This window comes from Papaver somniferum, chromosome 11 (assembly GCF_003573695.1).
Source record: "Papaver somniferum cultivar HN1 chromosome 11, ASM357369v1, whole genome shotgun sequence".
Taxonomy (NCBI): Eukaryota; Viridiplantae; Streptophyta; class Magnoliopsida; order Ranunculales; family Papaveraceae; genus Papaver; species Papaver somniferum.
The window spans coordinates 18,662,342-18,684,672 of NC_039368.1; the positions used below are offsets into that span (position 1 = coordinate 18,662,342).

Here is a 22,331-nt window from a genome sequence, read left to right on the forward strand (position 1 = left end):
CTAAATTGTAATATATGTATACAAGTCAGGGATTTTAAACAGTTGGTGGGGATGAAGGATGTATTTATTAATTTTGACGGGTTGGCGGGTAACCCGCGGGTTAGACCTAGCCCGGCTTGTTTTCGGGTTGTATATGCCAACCCTAACCCGGCCCGTTTAGACAACAAGCCAAGCCGGGTCGGGTTGAAACAAGCCGGGTTAGGGTCAACCCGCGGGTCGGGTTACAAATTGACAGCTCTACTCTTGACTAATGCAGCTAATCAAATGCATAAGATCAAATCAACTCTCCACTACTCCTAATTCAGTTGAATTGAATCCATCCAAGATTATCAACTTAATTGACTATTCAACACTCATTTATAATTACAAACCAAACCATTTTAATTGACTATTCAACTCCTAATGGAGTTCACAATTCACAAAAGCTACAAACTTGCACAAGACTAAGCAGAATTGAACTGATTAAAAGCCTTCATGAATCATGATGGAAAAAAACAAAAAAATCAATAAGATTACTGAAATCAGTCACAAAAGTTACAAATCAATTAGAGGCAGAGCAAATCAACTTCAATATTCTCAAAATCAATTAGAGGCAGAACAAATTCAATTCGAAAAGGTAAGATTTTTCATTCATTTTCCAACAGATCTAGATTGCATCTTACCAAATCAAGCTTAAATTAAAAGATTCAATGAACCCAGTAGTCCAAATCGAGAAGTGGTGTAATGAAGTTCGTGGAGTTGAAGTCTTGATACAGCAGAACTCTGCACATAATGTAAATCTGTCAATCACAGGCATAAAAAACTTAAAAACAAATTAAACAAAAAAGAAATGACGAACCTGGTTTCTAAGAGTAAGAAATTAAGAGATGGATCTAGACTCTAGAGAAATGGTCGAAACAAAGAAGAATCACAAGATGGATTTAGTCAAAGAATAACCCCCATCTGGTGTGGTGTTCGCTCAGAGAGGGAGGAGGAGGAGCTGTAAAGAAGATGAAAAAAGAGAAAAGAAAATAAGAAATCCTAGTAATTTTTCTATATATACCGACACCATCAGATACTCAGATTAATCCCTAAATCTAACGGGTATTACTAACCGGTACATTCGGTCCCGGGACGGTACGGAACTGGGATAGGACCGTGTACCTGTATCTCCCTAGTCCCGGTTCCTATTTTTTGGACCGGTACCTGTATCCCCTTTCTCGGTTCAGTACAAAAACAGGTACAGTTTCACCGGTTTCGGGACGGTCTACCGGTCCGGCTCGATTCTGTGCACCCTTAGTAAAGATTATTGATGTCTACCCTGGTGGCATCAAGTGAATAGGTAGAAAGAATTGTTTGAGTATGGATGGGTGTTCTCTTTTTTATGCTACAGCTCTTACTTCCCAAGAAAAATAAGTTACTGAGTACAAGATTTACCTCTCTTGTGTGCCTAACGTATTAAAGTCGTGGAACAGTGAACATGAAGAATATGCCCACAAGGGCCATAACTTTAAAGCAGTGGAACATTGAACATGCCCCTATTTCTCCATTTGGTTCATTGCACAGTACAGTAAGTCGCAAAAGATACCTTTATGCTGCAACTTAGTGGTGAGGCCATTAGCGTATAGGTGGACTTATTTGTTTAATTAATGCGTCGAAAATTCCTTAATGCCCATTACTTCCGCACTTCCGCAAGAAATCGTGTCCTACAACTTTCCCTGACCTAACTAAATCACAATAAAAGTTAATATCTTGACGCAAATGACTTGATATATGTAAGAAGGGCCGGTAGCTAATCTTGGCAATGAACACACTCAATTCTACATACCTAAATTGTGATAGCCGACTGCAAAGTTCCATATACTGCAAATGATTGTTCTTCTTCACCTTGACAGGATATTGGTGCCTTTGAGTATGGTGCTTTCAATTGGATACCATGTTTATCTAGCGTATTGTTTCAAGAACAAACCCCATGTTACTACCCTTGGCGTTAACACAATCAGGAGAAGAAATTGGGCGCAGACCATCATCGAGGTAAGAACAATTCATTCTCACTCTTTGAAGCCAGCCAGTTGACGTTAATTTCAGAGATAAGATTTCACAGTGATAACCTTTTTTGGCTACCAAATATGCAGGATCAAAACGAGAAGACGGGAAATCTAGTTATCCAGAGCTTAAGAAATTCACAGATGGGATCCATATTAGGTGCATCAGTCACAATACTTATGATTTTAGCATTGTCAGCCATAACCAACAATGCATACAATGCTAGTGACCTACTCAGCAACTCTTACTTTGGATCACAATCCATCAAAACCGTACTTCTCAAGTATTGTTTCGAATACAGTTTCCTGGTATTTAGTTTCTTTTGCAGTTCCATGGCCGTAATCTGTTTTGTACAACTGAATTTCCTCTTGAGTGTAGCAGATTTTTCACCGGGTTATGTTCAGGACATGATCGAGAGAGGTTGTTGGTTTGCGTTTTTAGGCAATAGATCATTCTATGTCACTGTGCCATTGTTGTTATGGATTTTAGGACCGGTACCGATGATGTTATCTACGTTGGCACTAGTATGGGTGTTATATCAGCTTGATTTCGGTATGGTTCGTTGCCCAAATGGTTAAGGTGCCATTGTTATGAGGAATAAGTACTGAATTATGTAATTCTAACTGAAGAAGATTGACATGTCACGTTTTAAAATTCGAAGTCCACCCATATATGAGTGCTTGATCCTTAATAGAATTTTTCTCCTAGTTTGTGAAATTCAAATTACGCATTTTCTTACTGATAAACATTTTCTCTGTATCTAATGCATTATCTTTTGAATTCTAAGCCATTTAGTGAAATTGTTTGAGTGAACTCATCTATGAAAGTCTTCCCCTAGTCAACTGAGATAATCTCAATTGGTTAGGAATGCAAAGTGTTATCTACGGTTGTAATATGATGTTATGAAGGACCAACTCGCAAGGTGGTCAATACTATCTCTGCTTGAGTAGTTGCAATAGGCCGATATCACCACTTTAAGTCTTTATCTGTGGTACTAATTTCCAACTACAACTTTAAAGCCAATATCAAGTAGTAGGAATTACCTATAGATCTTATTATAGTGTTCTTAGTTAGTGACAGATCCACCCACTAAAGCCCAATAACCAGAGGTCCATAATTAAAAGAAAGAAGAAAAATGGACCTAATTTTTTTATCACTTGGTCCTGTACACGTGCGAAACTAGGAAAATATTCTCGATAAATGTCTGGATTACCCTTCATACATAATAACGATAAGACTAAATCAGTCACAGAGATTTTCATTTTTATTTTCATTTTCTCTTTCCACGACTCCAGCTCTGCGTTGAAGATCGAAGAAACTCCATTTGAAAGCATCACCGACGAGTTTTATTGAATGAATCATCAATAAAATCCAACAAACAAGATAAGCTTCATCTATTTTGATTGTTTAATTCGGTCGTAATCCTTGATTTATCAGTTTGGATAAGAATTTACAGAAAAATCCATGGTTTCAAAAACCCTAATAGCACTAAATTCACTTTGAATTCCTAACTCGATTCACAATTAGTTTTTAGATCTGTAATCTCATTTCCTTTCTCGGTGATTTTAGCTAAAGATTGGTTGTATAGATCTGAGTAGTTGATGTTTGATTGTAGATCCGTGGTTGCAGGATCCGGTAGTACATATATGTCGTACTGATGGTATTATAATTGTTGTATATGTTTAAGATGTGTAAAATCCATCTCTTTGTTTTGAATTTTTCTTGTTTATGAATCTGTTTTTGTAATTGATATTATTTTGATTGGGTGGATTGTCAATTTGAGATAATTTTCCGTTTTTGGTAGATTATTTTTTTTCCCAGTTAAAATCATACTTTTTCTTGTTGTTTTAATTTCATAATCAGGAGTACATATGTGATGTACTGAATATAATACGGTCGTTGTATGTCTATAAAATGTGTAACATCTAAATTTTGTGTATATGTGTGTGCTTTGTGTAAAAAAAATAAGTATCAGTTTGATAATCTAATGAATCAGCATTGGTATATGTCTTTCTTTTAATTTGGTGCAGGCCTTTGTCGTTGGATTCATGCTCTGTTCTTATTCGGATCTAGAGACTAACATAATTCAGGTAGGTAGCTCTTAAGTTTTTTATTATGATTATTCTTTTATAGTTGATTCTATTTTCAGTTGATTTTGGGTGTGATCCAGCAGTGCATATATGATGTACTGTTTATATCAGTATGTTATATATGTAGTGTTGCAAAAGAATTCAGCAGTGCATATATGGCGTACTGAAAAAGAATTGTTTTGCTTTTGTTATATTCATTACTTGTTTTGATATGCAATTTATTTTAATTTTTGAATCCGTCTAGTGGATATAGGTCGAAGAAGAACGATTTGTCTGTTGGTAGTTTAGTTCGGGTTAGGCGTAGGAATGGATCGTGGTGGCCGTGGCGTATAATGGGATTTTCTGAATTTCCTGATGGTTGCGTCCTTTCTCTGAAGGATCAAACTCCGGTGAAGTTCTTGGGACGATATAATGCAAACATGTAAGTGTTTTGATATTCTTGTTTATGTAATCTGGTTTAGTATGAAGTTTGTTTTAATGGGTGTGCATAATGTATGTACTGCATTCTCATGCATTTTTAGTGTGTTTTGATGAGAGTGTGTAATGCATGTATTGCATTCTCATTCATTTTTAGTGAGTTTGATGGAGTCCATAATGAATGTACTGTATTATTCCCAGATAAGTATTGTAGAAGGTTTTTGCAGCTTCATTTGGTATAATTTGGCAGTGCGTATATGCTGCACTGCTGAAAATTCAGTTTATATACGCTACACTGACGAGAAATCAGTGTATAAATGTTGCACTCTGTAAAAATCACAGTCTACACTTCATAGAACATTACAGTAGCTGCTGGTTTTTTGCTCCATAACTATTATTCTGCACTAAGCATAACCAAGTAATCCGCTTGGAGTTTTTATACATTTTTTGATCATCTCAGTTGGTCACTTAGCACGGGGATCAACAAGACGTGCTAGTTGATATGGTTGCATAAAGTCATTCTTACAAGCAGAGATTGGTACACCTTATCAACACAACTAAGTAAGACTCTTGCTTAAGTTTCTTTTTTCGCATAGAGGAATAACAAAAAAAAAAACTAATAAACAGTTTATCTCCTTGCTATACCTTTTTCTCTTAGTATACCAGCACCGTCGTCTATCCGCTGGACAACCCATAACGATTTTAGTTTCAATTTTTAAGTATATTCACTCTATAATTACCCAAGTTGGACTAAGTGAAGTATTGTTCATTATGGGGACATTGATAGGATCCTGTACATATTTTTCTTAACATTAAATCCGTGTTATTATGTTTAAAATCCACTGAAAATATGAGTGCATCCAATATGTACTGATAGTTGTGAAACGAAGACTTTCCTTTCTTAGCATTACACATAGGTTTAGATAGAATTAGTTGTGTGTTGTAACGCAATCACTGTCATGGTGTGAAAGGAAGAATTTTGTTTCTTAGCATTATCCATTGGTTATATGATCTTTTTGGGTTGGTAATGGAATTGGCTTATTAAGCAGTTTATGTGTCGGTTCGAGAACGATTTTTTTTTTGGATTATACAGTATGAATTGAGTTTATTCAAGGATGATTTTTTTAGATGTAAAACATGAACTGAGTGTAGGTATACTGTCAATAAATTGGGTGTATAATTACTGTCAAGAAATAGTTATTTGTTGCCTTCGAAAAAGAAAGGACCGAATAAATTGAGTGCAGATGTAGTGTCAAGAAATTGAGTACATCATTTATAGACTGGAAAACATTTTGCAGGATTATTACTCTTCGTTAGTTGGTATGGTTTGCTAAACGCCTACACGTCTTAAGAGTTTTCATTGGTAATGGGTGATAAGTGCCTTAAATACATCTTTTGAATGTCAATTTTTTATGCTTTTCTTAGTTATTTCTCTTGTATTTTTGTATATTACGTTTGTTTTATTTTGCAGGCATTTTGGAGTCATGTTACATGAAAGAAGAGGAGAAGAGGCATAATTCATCATTTTGGCTACGCTAGGTGCTAATGGATTTGAAGCCAAGGCAGTCACACTTATTAATCGGGGTAGCCACCTGCTGTGATAAGGGCCAGTCTTATATGGAGCAACAACAAAGCTAGGTCCTAATACACTCGACCAGTTCCGCTCATTTCATCTCAGTCTACAACCAAAATACGAAGAGCTGCTTCCAAGAGTTCACCGTTGTCCAACAAAGTCGACCAGAAGCTTGTCACGATTCTTGTGGTCGTGTTTGAGGAGGAAAGGCGTGATCCAGAAGCTCAGAACAACACGACAGAGTGAGAGATTAATACCGAGAAACCATTTGGGAAAGAGTTGTTGTCTGTCATTGATTGGAATGAAGATCAAGGGAGATCAGGACTGGGATCTCGAAGCTGAGAAGGAAATAAAGATTGGGTATTCAATTTTGGAGAGTTTGGTTTGATTTTGAAGTCGTTTTTCTGCCAAGAGAAGGAAGTGAAGAGAAGACAAGTTGCTGCCGTTATGATGATAAGTGATGATGAATGTTTCTGATTTTTGAATGAATTAGAAATGTGGATGCTTGTGTAATTTAATTATTGTCGCAGGGAAGGAGATTGAAAGAGCTTAGGATTCAACATCAAGCTCAGAACTGTATATAAGCAAACTGCACACAGGTTGTTTGTAGAAAGGCCGGAAAGAGCATTTCTTCACAGTTTCAAGATCAGCTGCGACCAGCTTAGTATGTCAGATGTAGGAGATGTTAAAAATGCAGACAAGGGATTGTGCAACCAGTATTCACAAATCCAACTAAGTCTTTTGCAGTTATCATCCATGGTTACATTGGTTGTACAAGGGTTCGACCAGACTTTCGACAAGAGTTTGAGGCGAGTAATCAGTGAAGAGGGCAACAGTTCTGCCCAAGTATTGTGTAGCTGCTAGTCTTGGCTCGAGGCTGTGCACAAGGGCTGTCTGGCAAAGGCAAAAGCTTGATTTAGAACTTGAGATAAACATGGAAACATTGGTCGAATATTCAAAGATTGGGTTTGTAAAACTTGGACGAAAAACCAGTTAAGAGAGTGAAGCTTGTTGCCGTTGATTTTGATAGTTAACAGTGCAGAAGATATGTACTCGAATTTATAAGTATATAAGCTATGTGTACTCAAATTTGTAAGCAGTGCAGCGGATATGTACTCAATATAATAAGGGTGTAGACACGCACACGTTTGGTAGTAGAGGGTATTATGGTCATTTCAATGTTTTCAATTAATTTTGGACCTCCAGATAAAAGAAAATTCTGGTTGCACCCTACTATAAATAACTATATGGGCCCAGGACCAACCAACAAATTTTCCTATCAAGTACTTACAACACCACTTCTGAAAGAGAAGACACATGTTTTGAGGCATACTGATTTTTTTTGAGGCATACTTATTCATTATCCCATCTAGGGTGGGTTTATAAGGGGTGTCTAAAGGTAGTGCAATTATCTATATATCCTTAAACAATTTAAATTACTAGAATGCCCTTATCCTCAAAAACCTAAAATCAAAAATCAAAATAACCTTTAAACTTAAACATTTTTGACTTCAATTCAATCAAGCAATTAATCAAGCAAAGGAAACATGAATCGTAGTGAGTGATGTTGGAATGCGAAATCCAAATCTCAATTGTTCTCAGATGTATTTTAGAATGTATTTGTAACAAACTCATCTTGTTTTTGATTGATGTTATTTTGTTTGATCGATAGAATATGATTTCAAAGATGAAATTAGGGTTTTTAGAAGATCAGTTCGGCTGATCTTGGAATATCAATTTTGAGCCGAACCTAGCATATGATTTAGAGAAACACTATGTTCAGCTAATGCGATTTTTCTAGATTTTGTTTGAATCAGCCAAACCTAGTCTTCTTTTTCGTTTTAAATTTTCAGAAGATCAGTTCGGCTGATCTTGGAATATCAATTTTGAGCAGAACCTAGTACATGATTTAGAGAAACACTATGTTCGGCTGATGCGATTTTGCTAGATTTTGTTCGAATCATCCGAACCTAAAATTCATCAGTTACAGTGTGAAGTTCGGCTGACACTTGTCAGCCGAACCTAGGTATATTTTCAAAAACAGAGGTTCGGCTGACAAGTCATCAGCCGAACTGTTCATCTGGTCAGTAAATCTGGGTTTTAAAAATTCAATTTTTTGATAGATTCAACTTATAAAAATGACACTAAACCTCGTATAAAAGTCTACCTCTGATTTGAATCACATAGTTTGGTCACACTTAATCACTTAAATCTCAAAACCCAAGTTTTTTTTCACTTCTTCTACTTCTTTCTCTCAAAAATCTCAACTTCCTCACATAAATTTGATTTCTCTACTAATTTACCACTAATAATTTAATTTTTAATCAATCCTTAAAGTTCCTAATTAACCAAATTTAATCATAATCATTAACACTAATTATGTAAAGGTAGTTATGTCATTATCAAAAGGGTGAATAAGGGGTGATGTTGTTTTTTATTTAGTGACCCTATTTTGGTATTATTTAATATGTCTCAAAAAAATCCAGTATGTCTATTTTAGTATTATTTAATATGTCTCAAAAAAATCAAGTATGTCTCAGAACAGGTTTCAAACACAATATACCTTGAAAGTACAAAAAAGGAAGAAAAAGCTCGAAGGACACTGCACAGTGTCCACTGTCCACAAATAGATCCACTCCAACAACACACAAATTTTGAAGCTTTATGTTAAGGGATCAATCTGAATCTCATAATTACGAAAATTTACTGCAAAGGGAACCGATTTTAATACAAAGGGGAGAAAGTTTATAATAATCACATAGAAAAAAAAAACATTTTGCTTTATTTCAGATCCCAGATTACCCTTATACTTCCCTTCAACCCCGCCCACCCAAAATCAAACTAACGGAAACAAACATAACACAAAAGGGTTTTAAATAAACGAAAAAATAGAGGACGAAAATTTGTCAAGTTTTCATGGAACCATATTATCTTGTGCCTCTGAATCTTCAAAACACCCTTGGTTTTGCAACAATGTTGGAGTGATTGAGTATATTCATACTGAACTGACCAGCCCTCTCGGTAGTATCGATTTGCTTCTGTCCTGGTGGTGGTAAAAGTTCAAAGTTCTGCACCAAACGCCCAAGTGTAATACCAAGAATTGGCATTGCAAGAATAATTCCAGGGCAGCTTCTTCGTCCAGCACCGAAGGGAAGGAACCGGAAATCATTTCCATTGGCTTCAACATTTGATTCTTCTTCAAGGAATCTTTCGGGACGGAACTCTTCTGGCTTCTTCCAGTGTTCGGGGTTGTTTGCGAGCCACCAAGCATTTACTAGAATTTTGCTTTCAGCTGGGATATCAAACCCGTTGAGCTTAGCATCGTGAAGGTTCATGTGTGGTACCAACAATGGAATTGCCATTCTAAGTCGAAGAGTTTCTTTGATGACAGCATTGAGGTAAGGGAGTTTGTATGTGTCTGGCTCAGTGATTTGTTGAGATCCAAGTGCATCATCAAGCTCCTTTCTTAGCTTACTTTGGATCTCGGGATGGTTTACGAGTTCAGCAATTCCCCATTCAATTGACCATAATGTTGTCTCAATGGCTGCATTAAAATAGCACGTTAATTATATCGGACAATTCAATTCAATACAGATTTCAAGTTTGCTTTAGATAAATGTGTCATTAAGTCAAACAATGAAAACATTGGTATCTACAGTCTCCGCACTTAGAGGTCAAACCTTGGCTGGATCAATTTTACTTGATTGTCAAATTGCAAAGCATACCAAAATTCAGTGCAAACCGTACCTAACCATCAGATTAAACCAGTAGTTGGCTCCAAAAAAATTTCTAAAATTAAAGACATTTTTATCCTGAAAATGGAGTGTATTCGTGGCACAATTGGAACCAGCGAGTGCAAACTCATGACCAAGACAAATAGGTGGCGACGTGGTCGGCCCAGAGAGTCAGAGATAAGGGAAAAACTACAAGATTGTGTAGAGCGTACGTTAGCAGTGACCTTTATGCTAAGGATTATGTTTGTCACCTACCACCTGGACCCACCTAACCATTGTGTAGTCATTTTGGTAACTACCACCAGTCGATTTGGTGGTAGGTAAGGAAATTCTGGAACTGTTTAGGACTATATGATTCTAAAACAAAGGTAATATACAAGACAAGCTTAGTTTTTTTTTTTGGCGTGCGTGTGCTAATATGTGATTGACAAATCAGGTGTTGGGTGTGACTGTATAAGCAGCCCTTGGCTGGTGGCTGGATTTGTGATGGTGCTGGTGCTACTCACCTATTAGCAAAGTGGGTGGCAAAAGTAGTGGAATTCTGACCAACTTTTATTTGTTCAACTACTTCATCATCGTTGCTATGGATACTAGATTGACAAATTTGCCCATGTTTTACCTAATTAAAAGTCTAATAATGGACTGCCAAGAGTGGCCACTTTTAGAAGCAAATCTAGATATTAATTAAGCAAAAGTAAAAACACGAATCGAGTTTTTCAAAATGAGTCGGATTAAGCACAAAAATAAATGCCTGCCGCAACAATTGATGTGAGAATCCAGAGGATGTATAGCAGTAGCCATATCAGCAAACAGTTATGGCGCATTAAATGAAATTCACTAAATATGACACCGCCGTTAAATGAACAAAGGTGAAACCGCAAAAAGGGTGTCAAATGTAAATACGTACCAGCAACATTGATGTTTTCGACGATGTAAAGCACATTATCTTCGTTGATTTCACCCTTCTCTTGAGCTTCAACGATGTGATCGATGGCGCATTTCAATCCATCACTTCCCTTTGTACTTGTAAGTTTCCTATGGACGGACAGTTAAAAAAAAAAATAGTGATTTTCAAGAAATTAAACCATTTTGGTGAAACAGAAATTGAGGAAAAAAACTTACTTTCTTTCATCAAGGAAATAATCTTTGAAGAGCTTGATTCTCTTATCCTTAGTTTCCTGACATTTCTTCAAATATTTACCCAAAAATGGTCTCAAAATAGGAATGAAATCACCATAATTGTATTCAAAACTTTGAGCCAATCTACTTCTTTCACCATTCAAAGCTCTAAGTTTCAAGAATAAAGGATCTTCTTCACTTTCAAACCTTCTGTCAAACATCATTCTGTACATGTTATTGTACATCATCAATTGTAATCTTCTTCTAATGATAGTCCCTTTAGTACTTGCTTCAGGATTATTTCTGACATCTTCAACAACTGCACCAATTTCCATTTCCCAGCCATGTCTATTTTGTTGAACAACTTTGTTGGTGAAAAACGGCACTGTCATAATTCTTCTCATTTTTCTCCAGTGTTCACCATAAACAGTGAAAACCATATCCTGACCTTTTCCTGTAAATATATCAAAAACAACATTTCTGGTTCTTGATCCAAATTCAACACCTTGTGTAAACAATACTTCTCTTGCTAATTCTGGTGATGAAACTGTTACTAGATTTCTTTGACCCATTCTCAACAAGAACATGTTTCCATATTTCTTAGCTAAATCTGTGAGATTTCTATGGTTCAAATCATCACCGACTTGAAGCCAATTACCGAAAACAGGAACTGGGAATGGACCTGGTGGGAGTTTGAATTTCTTTCCTCTCAATTTTGAGACAGTAATCCCTACAATTATTGCCACGAAAAGCCCTAATAGAGCTTTCTCCAAAAGGAGAAGATCCATGTTGCGTGTAGGTTAAGACAGAGCGGGGTGTAGGTTAAGGTGAAAGAACAAGAAGAGGAAGAAGAAGTGTACTGATGAGTGATCCGATTAGTTGGGTCTAATGGGATTATATAGAGGATACAATATTTAACGGAAGACGTTACGGGGTAAATGAAATCTATGGGCAAATGAGAAATGGAGCAAGTAATGGCCGTTAAATTTGACAGTTCGAATTTGGTGGCTGATAGATAGAGGGAGTAGGTAGGATGGGTGGGTGATGGAAGCCATCGTTGAAATTAAAAATGAATTTTGAGAATTTCAACTATTTATTAATTTATGTTTTCTGTACCATAAATGCTTACAAGAAAGTAAAAAATATGTCAACTTCGATTGAAGATAAGAACGTGTTTCCAGTAGGGTGAACTAATACAATTTTTTAAAATGTAAAATTAGGTTAAACAAGTTGTAATTGTTTTTTCTAGTCTAATTGTTGTTGGTAGGAAATAGACATGTACTTGATTAATTGAAAATTTGGTGAAAGATGGAGACCCGGATCATCTCATCTGATATTCGTGCAAGGAACAAAGTCTACTCTTGGCCGGTAATATTTATTGCTTGGATGTCTTTATTATGGCTATGATGCCTACGATCAACTCCACTGGTATCCGTGTAAGGAACAACGTCCACTTATATATCATGGGTGTTTTTACACCACAGGAGTTAGCAAATTCCAAATCCACATGAAATCAAACACTTAATCACACAATCACTGCTGATAGTTTCCAGTTAAATTTGGTAATTCCTGTTGTAGCCTTATTGTTGTCATTAATTTCATAAGATTATCATATTACATTATTTAAGGGCTTGGGATTATTCTAATTTCCATGTTAACTGGGTAAAATATGTGATACAGGGTGAGGTGAAACAAGACAATAATCTTACATCGACTGGCGAACATTTCTTAGGAAATTTTTTCATGACATCCAGTGTAAAATCTAAACGGCAATCCAAAAAAAAATCATCGACGGAAAATTTACGTTGGTTGAAACAAGATAGATTATGTTGGCTACTTACAAACGACGGAAAATTTACGGTTAAATCAATCTACCAAAAACTGAAAAATCCTTCATTTGATTCCATTAATACTCATATAACTACATTCTGGAAATTCTTTTGGAAACTGAATGTGTCGCAAAGAATTAAGATCTTCTTATGGAAGTGTATCCATAATGCATTTCCTGTTAGGAAAAAACTAAGTGAACACATGGATGATATAAATACAAAATGCATTTTCTGTGAGCATGAATGTGAATCTTTAAAGCATTTGTTTTTTGAATGTCTTTATGCTAAATATGTTGCTTTACTGTCTCCTGTCGTCGATATTAATCATAATAGTAATTTAGATTACTCTTTTGCTCAAATGTATTCTAACTGGATAGCAGGCATATACGATAACTCTGAGATAGAAATCATGGCTACAAAATGTTGTTTGATTTGGAAGGAAAGATACCTAAGAATCTTTCAATCCAAATCAACTACAATCATTCAACTATCTCTTGCTGTCAGAGGCACCTGGTTTTTTGGTCTCCCCTGAGACAATTAAAACAGGGAGTTTCTTCTAATTCTCTCTCCGTGTCACATAGCCATATTGATTTAACTGCTAGTAGATGGTCAAAACTCCAAGTAAACCAACTCAGAATAAACTTTGATGCTTCTTGGATGGATTCTTCTACTCCTGCTGGATATGGTATAATTATGCGATGTGATACAGCTGGTGCAACCCAAGCTACAACTGGGACTTTCAGGGCCTCCACATCAGAAGAAAGCAGAGGCTCTTAGCATGCTGGAAACAACGAACTGGGCAAAAAGAATAGACTTAAAGAATTTTTGGGTGGAAGGTGATTGCCAGAGGATAATCTTTTATGCCAAGGACAAGCAGAGCAACATCTTTTGGAGAAACCAAGCCATAGTCTATGAAGCAGTGAATATTCTGAAGACTTGTGAAATTCTTTTGGGTTTTATGTTTAAGAACAGGAAAGGAAATGAAGTGGCAGACATTTTGGCAAAAGAAGCGCGTAAACAAGGAATTTATAAACAATAATGGTTGTTGATGCCACACTTTTTAAACACTGCTTTACTACCGGATGTATGTTTTTCTAATTCAGTTAATAGTTATAGTTTGCAAAATGGGGTTAACATTATGTTGGTAGACACCAATATCTCAAATCAGTTAGATGGGATAAGGGTAACCAACATTTTGGAAAACCCAGTATAACTCTTTTCTTTTCAATATAAGTAACTTTCATAAAATAAAAAAAAAATCATCGAATATCTTTCTATATTTTCCACGTTAAGTGTAAAGTGATTGTAAATCAAAGCAAACACTATAATCCAAAATATGGATAAATTTTTGATGAGGTGCAATATTTGATGGGGGCGTGAGGAACAAATAGGGAGGAGACATTTTTCATTTCGGCTACTGGTTTTTTACGTCAAGTTCTGATCAGTGGAAGGAAAGGTATTTCGATGATTCTAAAAACTTTTGGTAAAGCCTGTCGTCTGCTTGTCTCTTCATCTTCTCTAAAAATATCATGTGCTAGCCTTCTACTTCTAGAGATTCCTTTTTTTAGAAAAATTAAAGAAATGAATCAAAAAACTCGCTGATTTCCCCGCATCGATCAAATTCATATAAGAAGAAGCAACACTCATAATTTTGATAATCTAGTAAATTATCTGACAAAGACAAGAGAGTTTTTTCAAATCTCCTGAAAACCCTAATTTTTAAAAATGTAACCATCAAATTCAGATCATCAATAGCCATTACTTTCTGGAAGTAGAGATTTTTTTTAATTAATTTCAGATCTATGTCAGTTAATTCTTGTACAAAGTAGGGAGGTATATGACAAATAAAACTTATCAATTTATCTCAATATTTGAGGGTGAAAACAGTTTCTGCTGATTTTGGTAATTTCGAGTGTGTGGGTGAGAAACGAGTCTAAACCCTAAACAATGTACTGCAAGGGAGTACTTTGATTCGAGAGATCAATCTGTACAAATCCGGTCTAAACCAAGAAATGGCCATTCCAGACTTGCTTCAGTCACAAAGTGAAGGAGAAGGGTTGGTCTAGGGAGGGAAGTGAAGAGAGTGTTGAGACCAGAATAGTTTATTCGGGAAGAGTAGTTGTTTGATGACTTGTATCAGAAAGTGGAAATCTAACAGATGGGAAAGCTAACAAGTGATTTCTGAGTGTTGTATTCTCCTGAAAAAAACTTGTTTTTGGTGGAAATAGGTGAGACCTATTTATATAAGTCGCAACGAAACATACTCTAGTCTCGTAAGAAGTGGAAATGGTTGAGTAAATGGAAGAAATCGGTAACAAGTAACGCCTGGAATTGATGTTTCCATAATGAAGAAAAAGTTTCACCATTACTCCTTGTATTTACTAACCTCTTCACTCTTATGTCACTTTCTTGTAACTGGCGTAGTGTACGCCGCACGCTGTAAACCGCCAGGCCAATACCCTGATGAGCATCCCCCAGTTTGTGACATGTTTTGATGTCTCGAGTGTTTTCGTGGAAAACGTGTAGCATATGGATATTGTTTTGCAAGTTAAGATTTAGAGGCTTGCCGGTTCGGTGGTGACTTTCGATGGCCGAGATTTCGCATCTTCAGAGGAAGGTTAGCCGTTGATTGTGGTTACCTTCCGTTGGTAGACAGTGGCATGGCCACGGTGCTGGCATGGATTGCGCATGCTCTTGGCGTGGCTAATTAGGTTTGGTGTCGTGACCAAAGAATTGGCATAGCTAAGTATGTGTTGTGGCCAAAGAGTTGGCAGCATAGCCAAAGGTTGCCACAAGTCGTTTGGTGGCAAGTTTGTACGGCTGATAACTGCATCTCAGGAGGAAGGATAGCCGTTGATTGTTGCAACCTTCCGTTTGGCCGCCAGCGGCTGAAGGCATGGACGGCATGACTTTGGCGTAGCCAAATTAGGGATTTGGCACCGTATCCATGAGATTGCCACAAGTCGTTTGGTGGTAAGTTTGTACGGCTGAGATCTGCATCTCAGGAAGAAGGATAGCTGTTGATTGTTGCAACTTTCCGTTTGGCGGCCAGCGGCATGGAAGCATGGACGGCATGGATTTGGCATGGTTTAGGCGCGTCTAAGCTAGGATTTTGGCAAAGTTTTAGGCGCGGTCATAATTAGGGTTTTGGCATAGTTTAGGCGCGGCCAAAATTAGGGCTTGGCATTGGGCCAAAAGTTTCCACGCGTTTGGTGGCGAACTTGGAAGGCTAAGATTTGTATCTCAAAAGGAAGGGTGGCCGTTGATTGTTGCAAACCTTCGTTTGGAAGCCAGCGGCATGGAGGCATGGCCGACATGGATTTTGGCGTGGTTTAGGCGCGGCCAAGCTAGAATTTTCGCATAGTCTTAGACACGGGCAAAATTAGGGTTTTGGCATAGTTTAGGCGCGACCAAAATTAGGGCTTGGCGTTGGGCCAAAAGTTGTCACGCGTTTGGTTGCGAACTTGGACGGCTGAGATTTGCATCTCAAAAGGAAGGGTGGTCATTGATTATTGCAACCCTTCGTTTGGCAGCCAGCGGCATAGAGGCATGGCCGGCGTGGCTTTGGCATGGTTTAGGCGCGACCAATCTAGGATTTTGGCATAGTTTTAGGCGCGGACAAAATTAAGGCTTTGACATAGTTTAGGCGCGGCCAAAATTAGGGCTTGGCATTGGGCCAAAAGTTGCCACGCGTTTGGTGGCGAATTTGGACGGCTAAGATTTGCATCTCAGAAGGAAAGGTGGTCGTTGATTATTGCAACCCTTTGTTTGGTAGCCAGCGGCATGGATGCATGGTCGTCATGGCTTTGGTGCGGAGGTGTGGCTGGTATGGCATGTCATTGGCACTATGGTGCGGCTGGCATGATTGGTATACCTTTGGCGCGGAGATGTGGCTGGCATGGCATGTCATTGGCACGGTGGTGAGCCATGGCATGGTTGGCATGCCATTGGCACGGTGGTGCGCCATGGCATGGTTGGCATGCCTTTGGCGTAGAGATGTGGCTGGCATGGTATGCCATTGGCACGGTGGTGCGGCTGGCATGGTTGGCATGCCTTTGGCGCGGAGATGTGGATGGCATGGCATGCCATTGGAAAGTCTGACTAAGGTTTTACGATTTTAACCCTAAGCTAAAAACCACCATCAACATTAAGTCCCCTGCTTAGCTCGGAACAGGGCATTGTTGCGAGGTAAGCATAAGATGGTGACAGACAAGGACAAAATCGAAATGGCAAGTCATGAAAAAATGGTCAGAAAGATCCGTCTAACCTTTTTCGAGAGGTAAGGAGAATTCGTGATTCTTGTGTTGGTGGATTTGCGTAGATTCTGCTCGTGGTGCTGCTAGCTAGGCCGCGGAGTGGTAGAGGTGGAAACTGTCTTCGGTCCAGGTGGAAACTGGCTCCAGTCCGCAGAATGGTGGAAACTGGCTCCAGTCCCGTGGAAGGATGACGAATGGCTTCAGTTCCGTGGAAGGATGACGACTGTCTTCAGATCCGTGGAAGGATGTGAACTGATTTCGGAACTTCGGCTACCAAATGGTGGTGATGGCGCCTGACAACTATGTCTAAATTAGGATTTGGCATGCCGAAACCCTAATTAGCGTTCCTTACTAAAATCGTTGTATAATTCTCGTACGAACTAGGATTTTGACGGTCCGAACATCCATTCTGAACGGAAAAGAATTTCCTATCTCTTGGAGATGGAATATTTAGGTTTTGAGATCGTTTAGGAGGTGAAAACAGTCCGACAGCAAAACTCAGGAAGAATTCAGGAGGGATGTTGCGGGCCCCGAGGTGGCATAGTCGCGACCAGTCATCTATTCTTGTTCATGGAGCAAGAAGGAATCTTCATTCTGTTCAAACTCTAGAAACTCTGTCTGCATGAAAAGAGGTATCGACCCTCTTCTGTTTTCTATTGCTCGCCTGGATCCGTGCTTTCGCCTGCAGTGTCTCTCCAGTGGATTCCAAAATTTTCCGAACTCCATTGCATTCTTGGGATGGATGGATGAAATATATGCTCAGCAACGATCATGTCAGGGCTAATCTTGGGGATTGTGGTTGCGTTGTCGATCCATCCTTGACTTTAGGTTATTCAGTGTCTGGACCTTCTGATCGCGATGATGATATGTTGTGGATGATTGGATGGTAGAAATCTTCCGAAGCCATAGGATGAAATAGATGAGTTGGGATACATTATGTTATCGATGTGCTGCTATCAAGTCTTCAAGGACTTTGTTCCAAGAGACATCCTTCAAACCAGCTTCTGAATCTTGGACCATCGCATGGAATGGGATGCGGTGAGCAGTCCTAAGTTATATTTCTGTTATATCCGATGGCATGGCCGAATATGTGAATGTATCTTTGTGGAGTGATTTTGGAGTCTTCGATGCACATGTACGTCTTCATGTTGAGAAATTCCCACGGCTCGTAAAACTTCGGCAATGATGATGTTGAAATCATAAATAACCAGGTTAAGGGGAGTGAAAGCATCCCATGCTGGTAGTCCCCATGTGTAGCCTACTTTCATTGCATCGCCTTGAATCCATGTCCATGGGATTTAATACAAGCTTATTGTACTCTTCTGGATGTGACGCTGGGATGCTCAGGATATCACATGGACGAAATATTCTGGATATCGAAGAGGTAGGAATGAGAGAGTTATATTGTTTATCGTGGCTCCCTCTGTTTCTTCAAGAAAATATTTCATCCGCGTCTCTGGAGTTATCTCATGAGTCTTTGATGGTCGTCGGGATGGACTGCGATGAGCAGTCCCCAGTCGCATTTTTTATTAGTTTCCGAAGTTGTTTTCCTCTGAGCAGGCTTGGGATCAACCGCGGCCTCGTAAAGTGTTGAAGGCGTCTTCTAGACAGAGAGGTGATGATATTCTTGCGCTACACCCTTGAAGAGTAGATGACCTTGTTGTGTCTATGGCCTTTGGTTGACTGTGTCTTCTTAGCTTTGATAGTGAAGGGATTCCGTGTAGATCCTCAGTCCCCGAGTATGGTTTACATGTTTCCATCTTATATGGTCAGTGGGTTGACCATGATAAACACATCACCATCATGCGTTCGTACTGGTGATTTTGTTACTTCTTCCGCATGAAACTAAAATATAGAGGAGTACGGGTTACCTTTGTAGTGATTACTGTTGCGGTGAAGCTCTGTATGGTATCAACAAACAAGCGGCAACAGTTCTTGGTAGCAGATGTAATCAGAAAAGACTACATTGTCATGGAAACAAAGTAGGTTGGCTGCAATTATATGGGCATCCATGGAAGTAAAAGGATTGGCTGGATGTGTAAGCGAGCAAACTGTCCATGATCACAAGTTTTGGGGAAAGGATCAAAAGGTGGCCATGACTACGAAGATTGGCTGGCTGCGATCATGATCTTTGACATGGGGAGTGTGGTGGCACGACCCTTTGCAGGAAGGAGTGGCGGACACGGTACGATCCTTGGCAGAAGGGAGCGGCGTTGAAGCGGCTTCGGCTCTTGGCGAGGACGTTGAAACTTAAGGATCCAAACGATGAAGCTTCGGTTTCGGATCCTGGAGCAGCTTATGGAGAGAACGCTGAAGTGGAGCGGCCGCTGGAGCGAACGTTGAAGCGGAGACGCTGCTGGAGGACGTTGAATCGGAGCGGCTGCGTCAATCAGCGTGCTGTCAAACTGGCCACCCTTCAAGCGAATAATGGTTAGGAGTCCCCAGTTCCATATATCAATTGTGCTTTCCAGGAGAGGTTGGGGTTTGGGAACGGCTTCTCTGGCTGGAAACAGCTGCTTTCCAGATGCAGTGCGGTTGAGGGATGTAAATATGTCTTGACGCTGCTCCTTGGGGAAATATAGAATCTCATATAAGTGTTTCATCATAGACATCACGATTTTGTGGGCGAAGTCCCTGAAAATCATGCATCTCCTGACAAGAAGAGAATCTTTGTGAACTCAGGAGGGTTGCTGATTTTCTTTTCCTCGATTTTGGAAAAGTCGTTCCTGATCTTCACGTGTGATGAAATTGGTTTGCTGATTCCCTTATACTTGGTGTTCAAGAGCAACGCGAGCCTCTTCGTCTATAAACGCACGTCCTGCTGAAGTGCCTGCACCGGATGTTAACAGTATTCCTTGCCATCTTAATCTGGGGTTGACGTGACTCTTGTGGTGGTGTTTGAGGGTGAAAACTATTTCTGCTGATTTTGGTAATTTCGGGTGTGTGGGTGAGAAACGAGTTTAAACCCTAAATAATGTACTGCAAGGGAGTACTTTAGATTCGAGATATCAATCTGTACAAACTCCATCCTAAACCAAGAAATGGTCGTTCCAGACTTGCTTCGGTCACAAAGTGAAGGAGAAGGGTTGGTTTTGGAAAGGGAAGCGAAGAAATTGTTGAGACCAGAATAGTTGATTCTGGAAGAGTAGTTGTTTCACGGCTTGTATCAGAAAGTGGGAAGCTAACAGATGGAAAGTTAGAAAATATTTTCTGAGTGTTGTATCCTCCTAAACTGAATTTGTTACTCGGTGGAAATAGGTAAGACCTATTTATACAAGTCGAAGTGAAACGTACTCTGGTCTCGTAAGAAATGGAAAACGGATAAGTAAATGGGAGGAGGTGGTAACCGGTAACGCCTGGAATTGATGTTCCATAAAAGAAAGAGTTTCACCATTACTCCCTGATTTACTAACCGCCTCATCCTTATGACACTGTCTTATAAAGGGCATAGTGTACGCCGCACGCTGTAAACCGCCAAACCAATACCCAATGAGCATCCCCCAGTTTGTGACATGTGTTGATGTCTCGAGTGTTTTCGTGGAAAACATGTAGCATGTTGTTGTTCGGCAAGTTGAGCTTGGGAGACTTTCCGGCTCGGTGGTGACCTTCGACGGTCGAGATTTTGCATCTTGAGAGGAAGGGTAGCCGTTGATTATTGCAACCCTTCGTTTGGTAGTCAGTGGCATGAAAGCATGCCCGGTACAGCTTTAATATAACCTAGTTTAGGCGCGGCCAAAAGTTAGGGTTTTGGCTTTGTTTGGGCGCGACCAAACTAGGGCTTGGCGTCGGGACAAAGGTTGCCATGCATTAGCTAGTAACCTTGGACGGCTAAAATCTGCATCTTAGATGGAAAAGTGGCCGTTGATCTTCTCAAGCCTTTGTTTTGGTAGTCGCATAGGGAAGGCCGGCATGGTATGGCACGGCAAGGTGGTTGTCATGCCATTGGCACATGTGGCATGGCTGGCATGCCTTGGCGCGGTTTGGGCGTGGCCAAAACAAAGGTTTTGGCATTGGGCCAAAGGTTACCATGCGTTGGTTGGCGATCTTGGACGGCTAAAATTTGCATCTTAGATGGAAGGATGGTTGTTGATCGTCGCCAGCCTTTTTTTTGGTAACCGCATAGGGAAGGTCGACATAGTATGGCGCGGAAAGGTTGCTGGCATGCCATTGGAACATGTGGCATGGCCGTCATGTCTTGGCGCGGTTTGGGCGTGACCAAAACTAGGGTTTTGGGCCAAAGGTTACCATGCGTTGGTTGGCGACCTTGGACGGATAAGATTTGCATCTTAGATGGAAGGATGTCCATTGATCATCGCAAGCCTTTGTTTTGGTAACCACATAGGGAAGGCCGGTATGGTATGGCGCGACAAGGTTGCTGGCATGCCATTGGCGCATGTGGCATGGCCGGCATGCCTTGGCGCGGTTTGGGCGTGACCAAAACTAGGGTTTTGGCGTTGGGCCAAAGGTTATCATGTGTTGGTTGGTGACCTTGGACGGCAGAGATTTGTGTCTAATATGGAAGGGTGGCCGTTGATTGTCGCACTCCTTTGTTTTGGCAGCCGTGAAGGGAAGGCCGACATGGTATGGTTTAGACGCGACAAGGTGGCTGGCACGGCATGCCATCGGCACATGTGGCATGGTCGGCATGCCTTGGCGCGGTTTAGGCTAGGCCAAAGGTTACCATGCGTTGGCTGGCGACCTTGGACGGCTAAGATTTGCATCTAAGATGGAAGGTTGGCCGTTGATTGTTGCACGCCTTCGTTTTGGCAGCCGTGAGGGGAAAGCCGGCATGGCATGGTTTAGGCGCGGCAAGGTGGATGGCACGACATGCCATTGTCACATGCGGCATGGTCGGCATGCCTTGGCGCGGTTTAGGCGTAGCCAAAACTAGGATTTTGGCGTTGGGCCAAAGGTTACCATGCGTTGGCTGTCGACCTTGGACGACTAAGATTTGAATCTAAGATAGAAGGGTGGTCGTTGATTGTCGCACGCCTTCATTTTGGCATCCGTAAAGGGAAGGCCGACATGGTATGGTTTATGCGCGGCAAGGTGTCTAGCACGGCATGCCATTGGCACATGTGGCATGGTCGGCATGCCTTGGCGCGGTTTAGGCGTAGCCAAAACTAGGGTTTTGGCGTTGGGTCAAAGGTTACCATGCGTTGGCTGGCGACCTTGGACGGCAAAGATCTGCATCTCATATGGAAGGGTGGCCATTGATTGTTGCAACCCTTCGTTTTGGCACCCAGCGGCATGTAGCGGGGCCGACATGGCTTTGGCATGGAATCGTG

General features: G+C 40.0%; 2 protein-coding genes and 1 long non-coding RNA gene across 3 annotated transcripts; 2 read left to right on the forward strand and 1 right to left on the reverse strand.

The window, feature by feature from the left end:
* The first annotated feature begins 1,706 nt into the window (after positions 1 to 1,706).
* Positions 1,707 to 2,900, forward strand: LOC113325405. The gene is made up of 2 exons (XM_026573599.1): positions 1,707 to 2,013; positions 2,115 to 2,900. The coding sequence occupies exons 1-2, from the start codon at positions 1,849 to 1,851 to the stop codon at positions 2,601 to 2,603; spliced, it is 654 nt and encodes a 217-aa protein (XP_026429384.1). The 5' UTR covers positions 1,707 to 1,848; the 3' UTR covers positions 2,604 to 2,900.
* Positions 2,901 to 4,091: 1,191 nt separating this feature from the next.
* Positions 4,092 to 7,279, forward strand: LOC113325406. Its single transcript, XR_003348027.1, has 4 exons — positions 4,092 to 4,115; positions 4,369 to 4,536; positions 4,993 to 5,093; positions 6,004 to 7,279. It is a non-coding gene; the product is annotated as an uncharacterized LOC113325406 (long non-coding RNA).
* Positions 7,280 to 8,827: 1,548 nt separating this feature from the next.
* On the reverse strand, positions 8,828 to 11,832 carry LOC113322609 (trans-cinnamate 4-monooxygenase). Its single transcript, XM_026570737.1, has 3 exons — positions 10,962 to 11,832; positions 10,747 to 10,874; positions 8,828 to 9,649 (listed from the first exon to the last, which is right to left on the reverse strand). The coding sequence occupies exons 1-3, from the start codon at positions 11,744 to 11,746 to the stop codon at positions 9,054 to 9,056; spliced, it is 1,509 nt and encodes a 502-aa protein (XP_026426522.1). The 5' UTR covers positions 11,747 to 11,832; the 3' UTR covers positions 8,828 to 9,053.
* Positions 11,833 to 22,331: the final 10,499 nt, after the last annotated feature.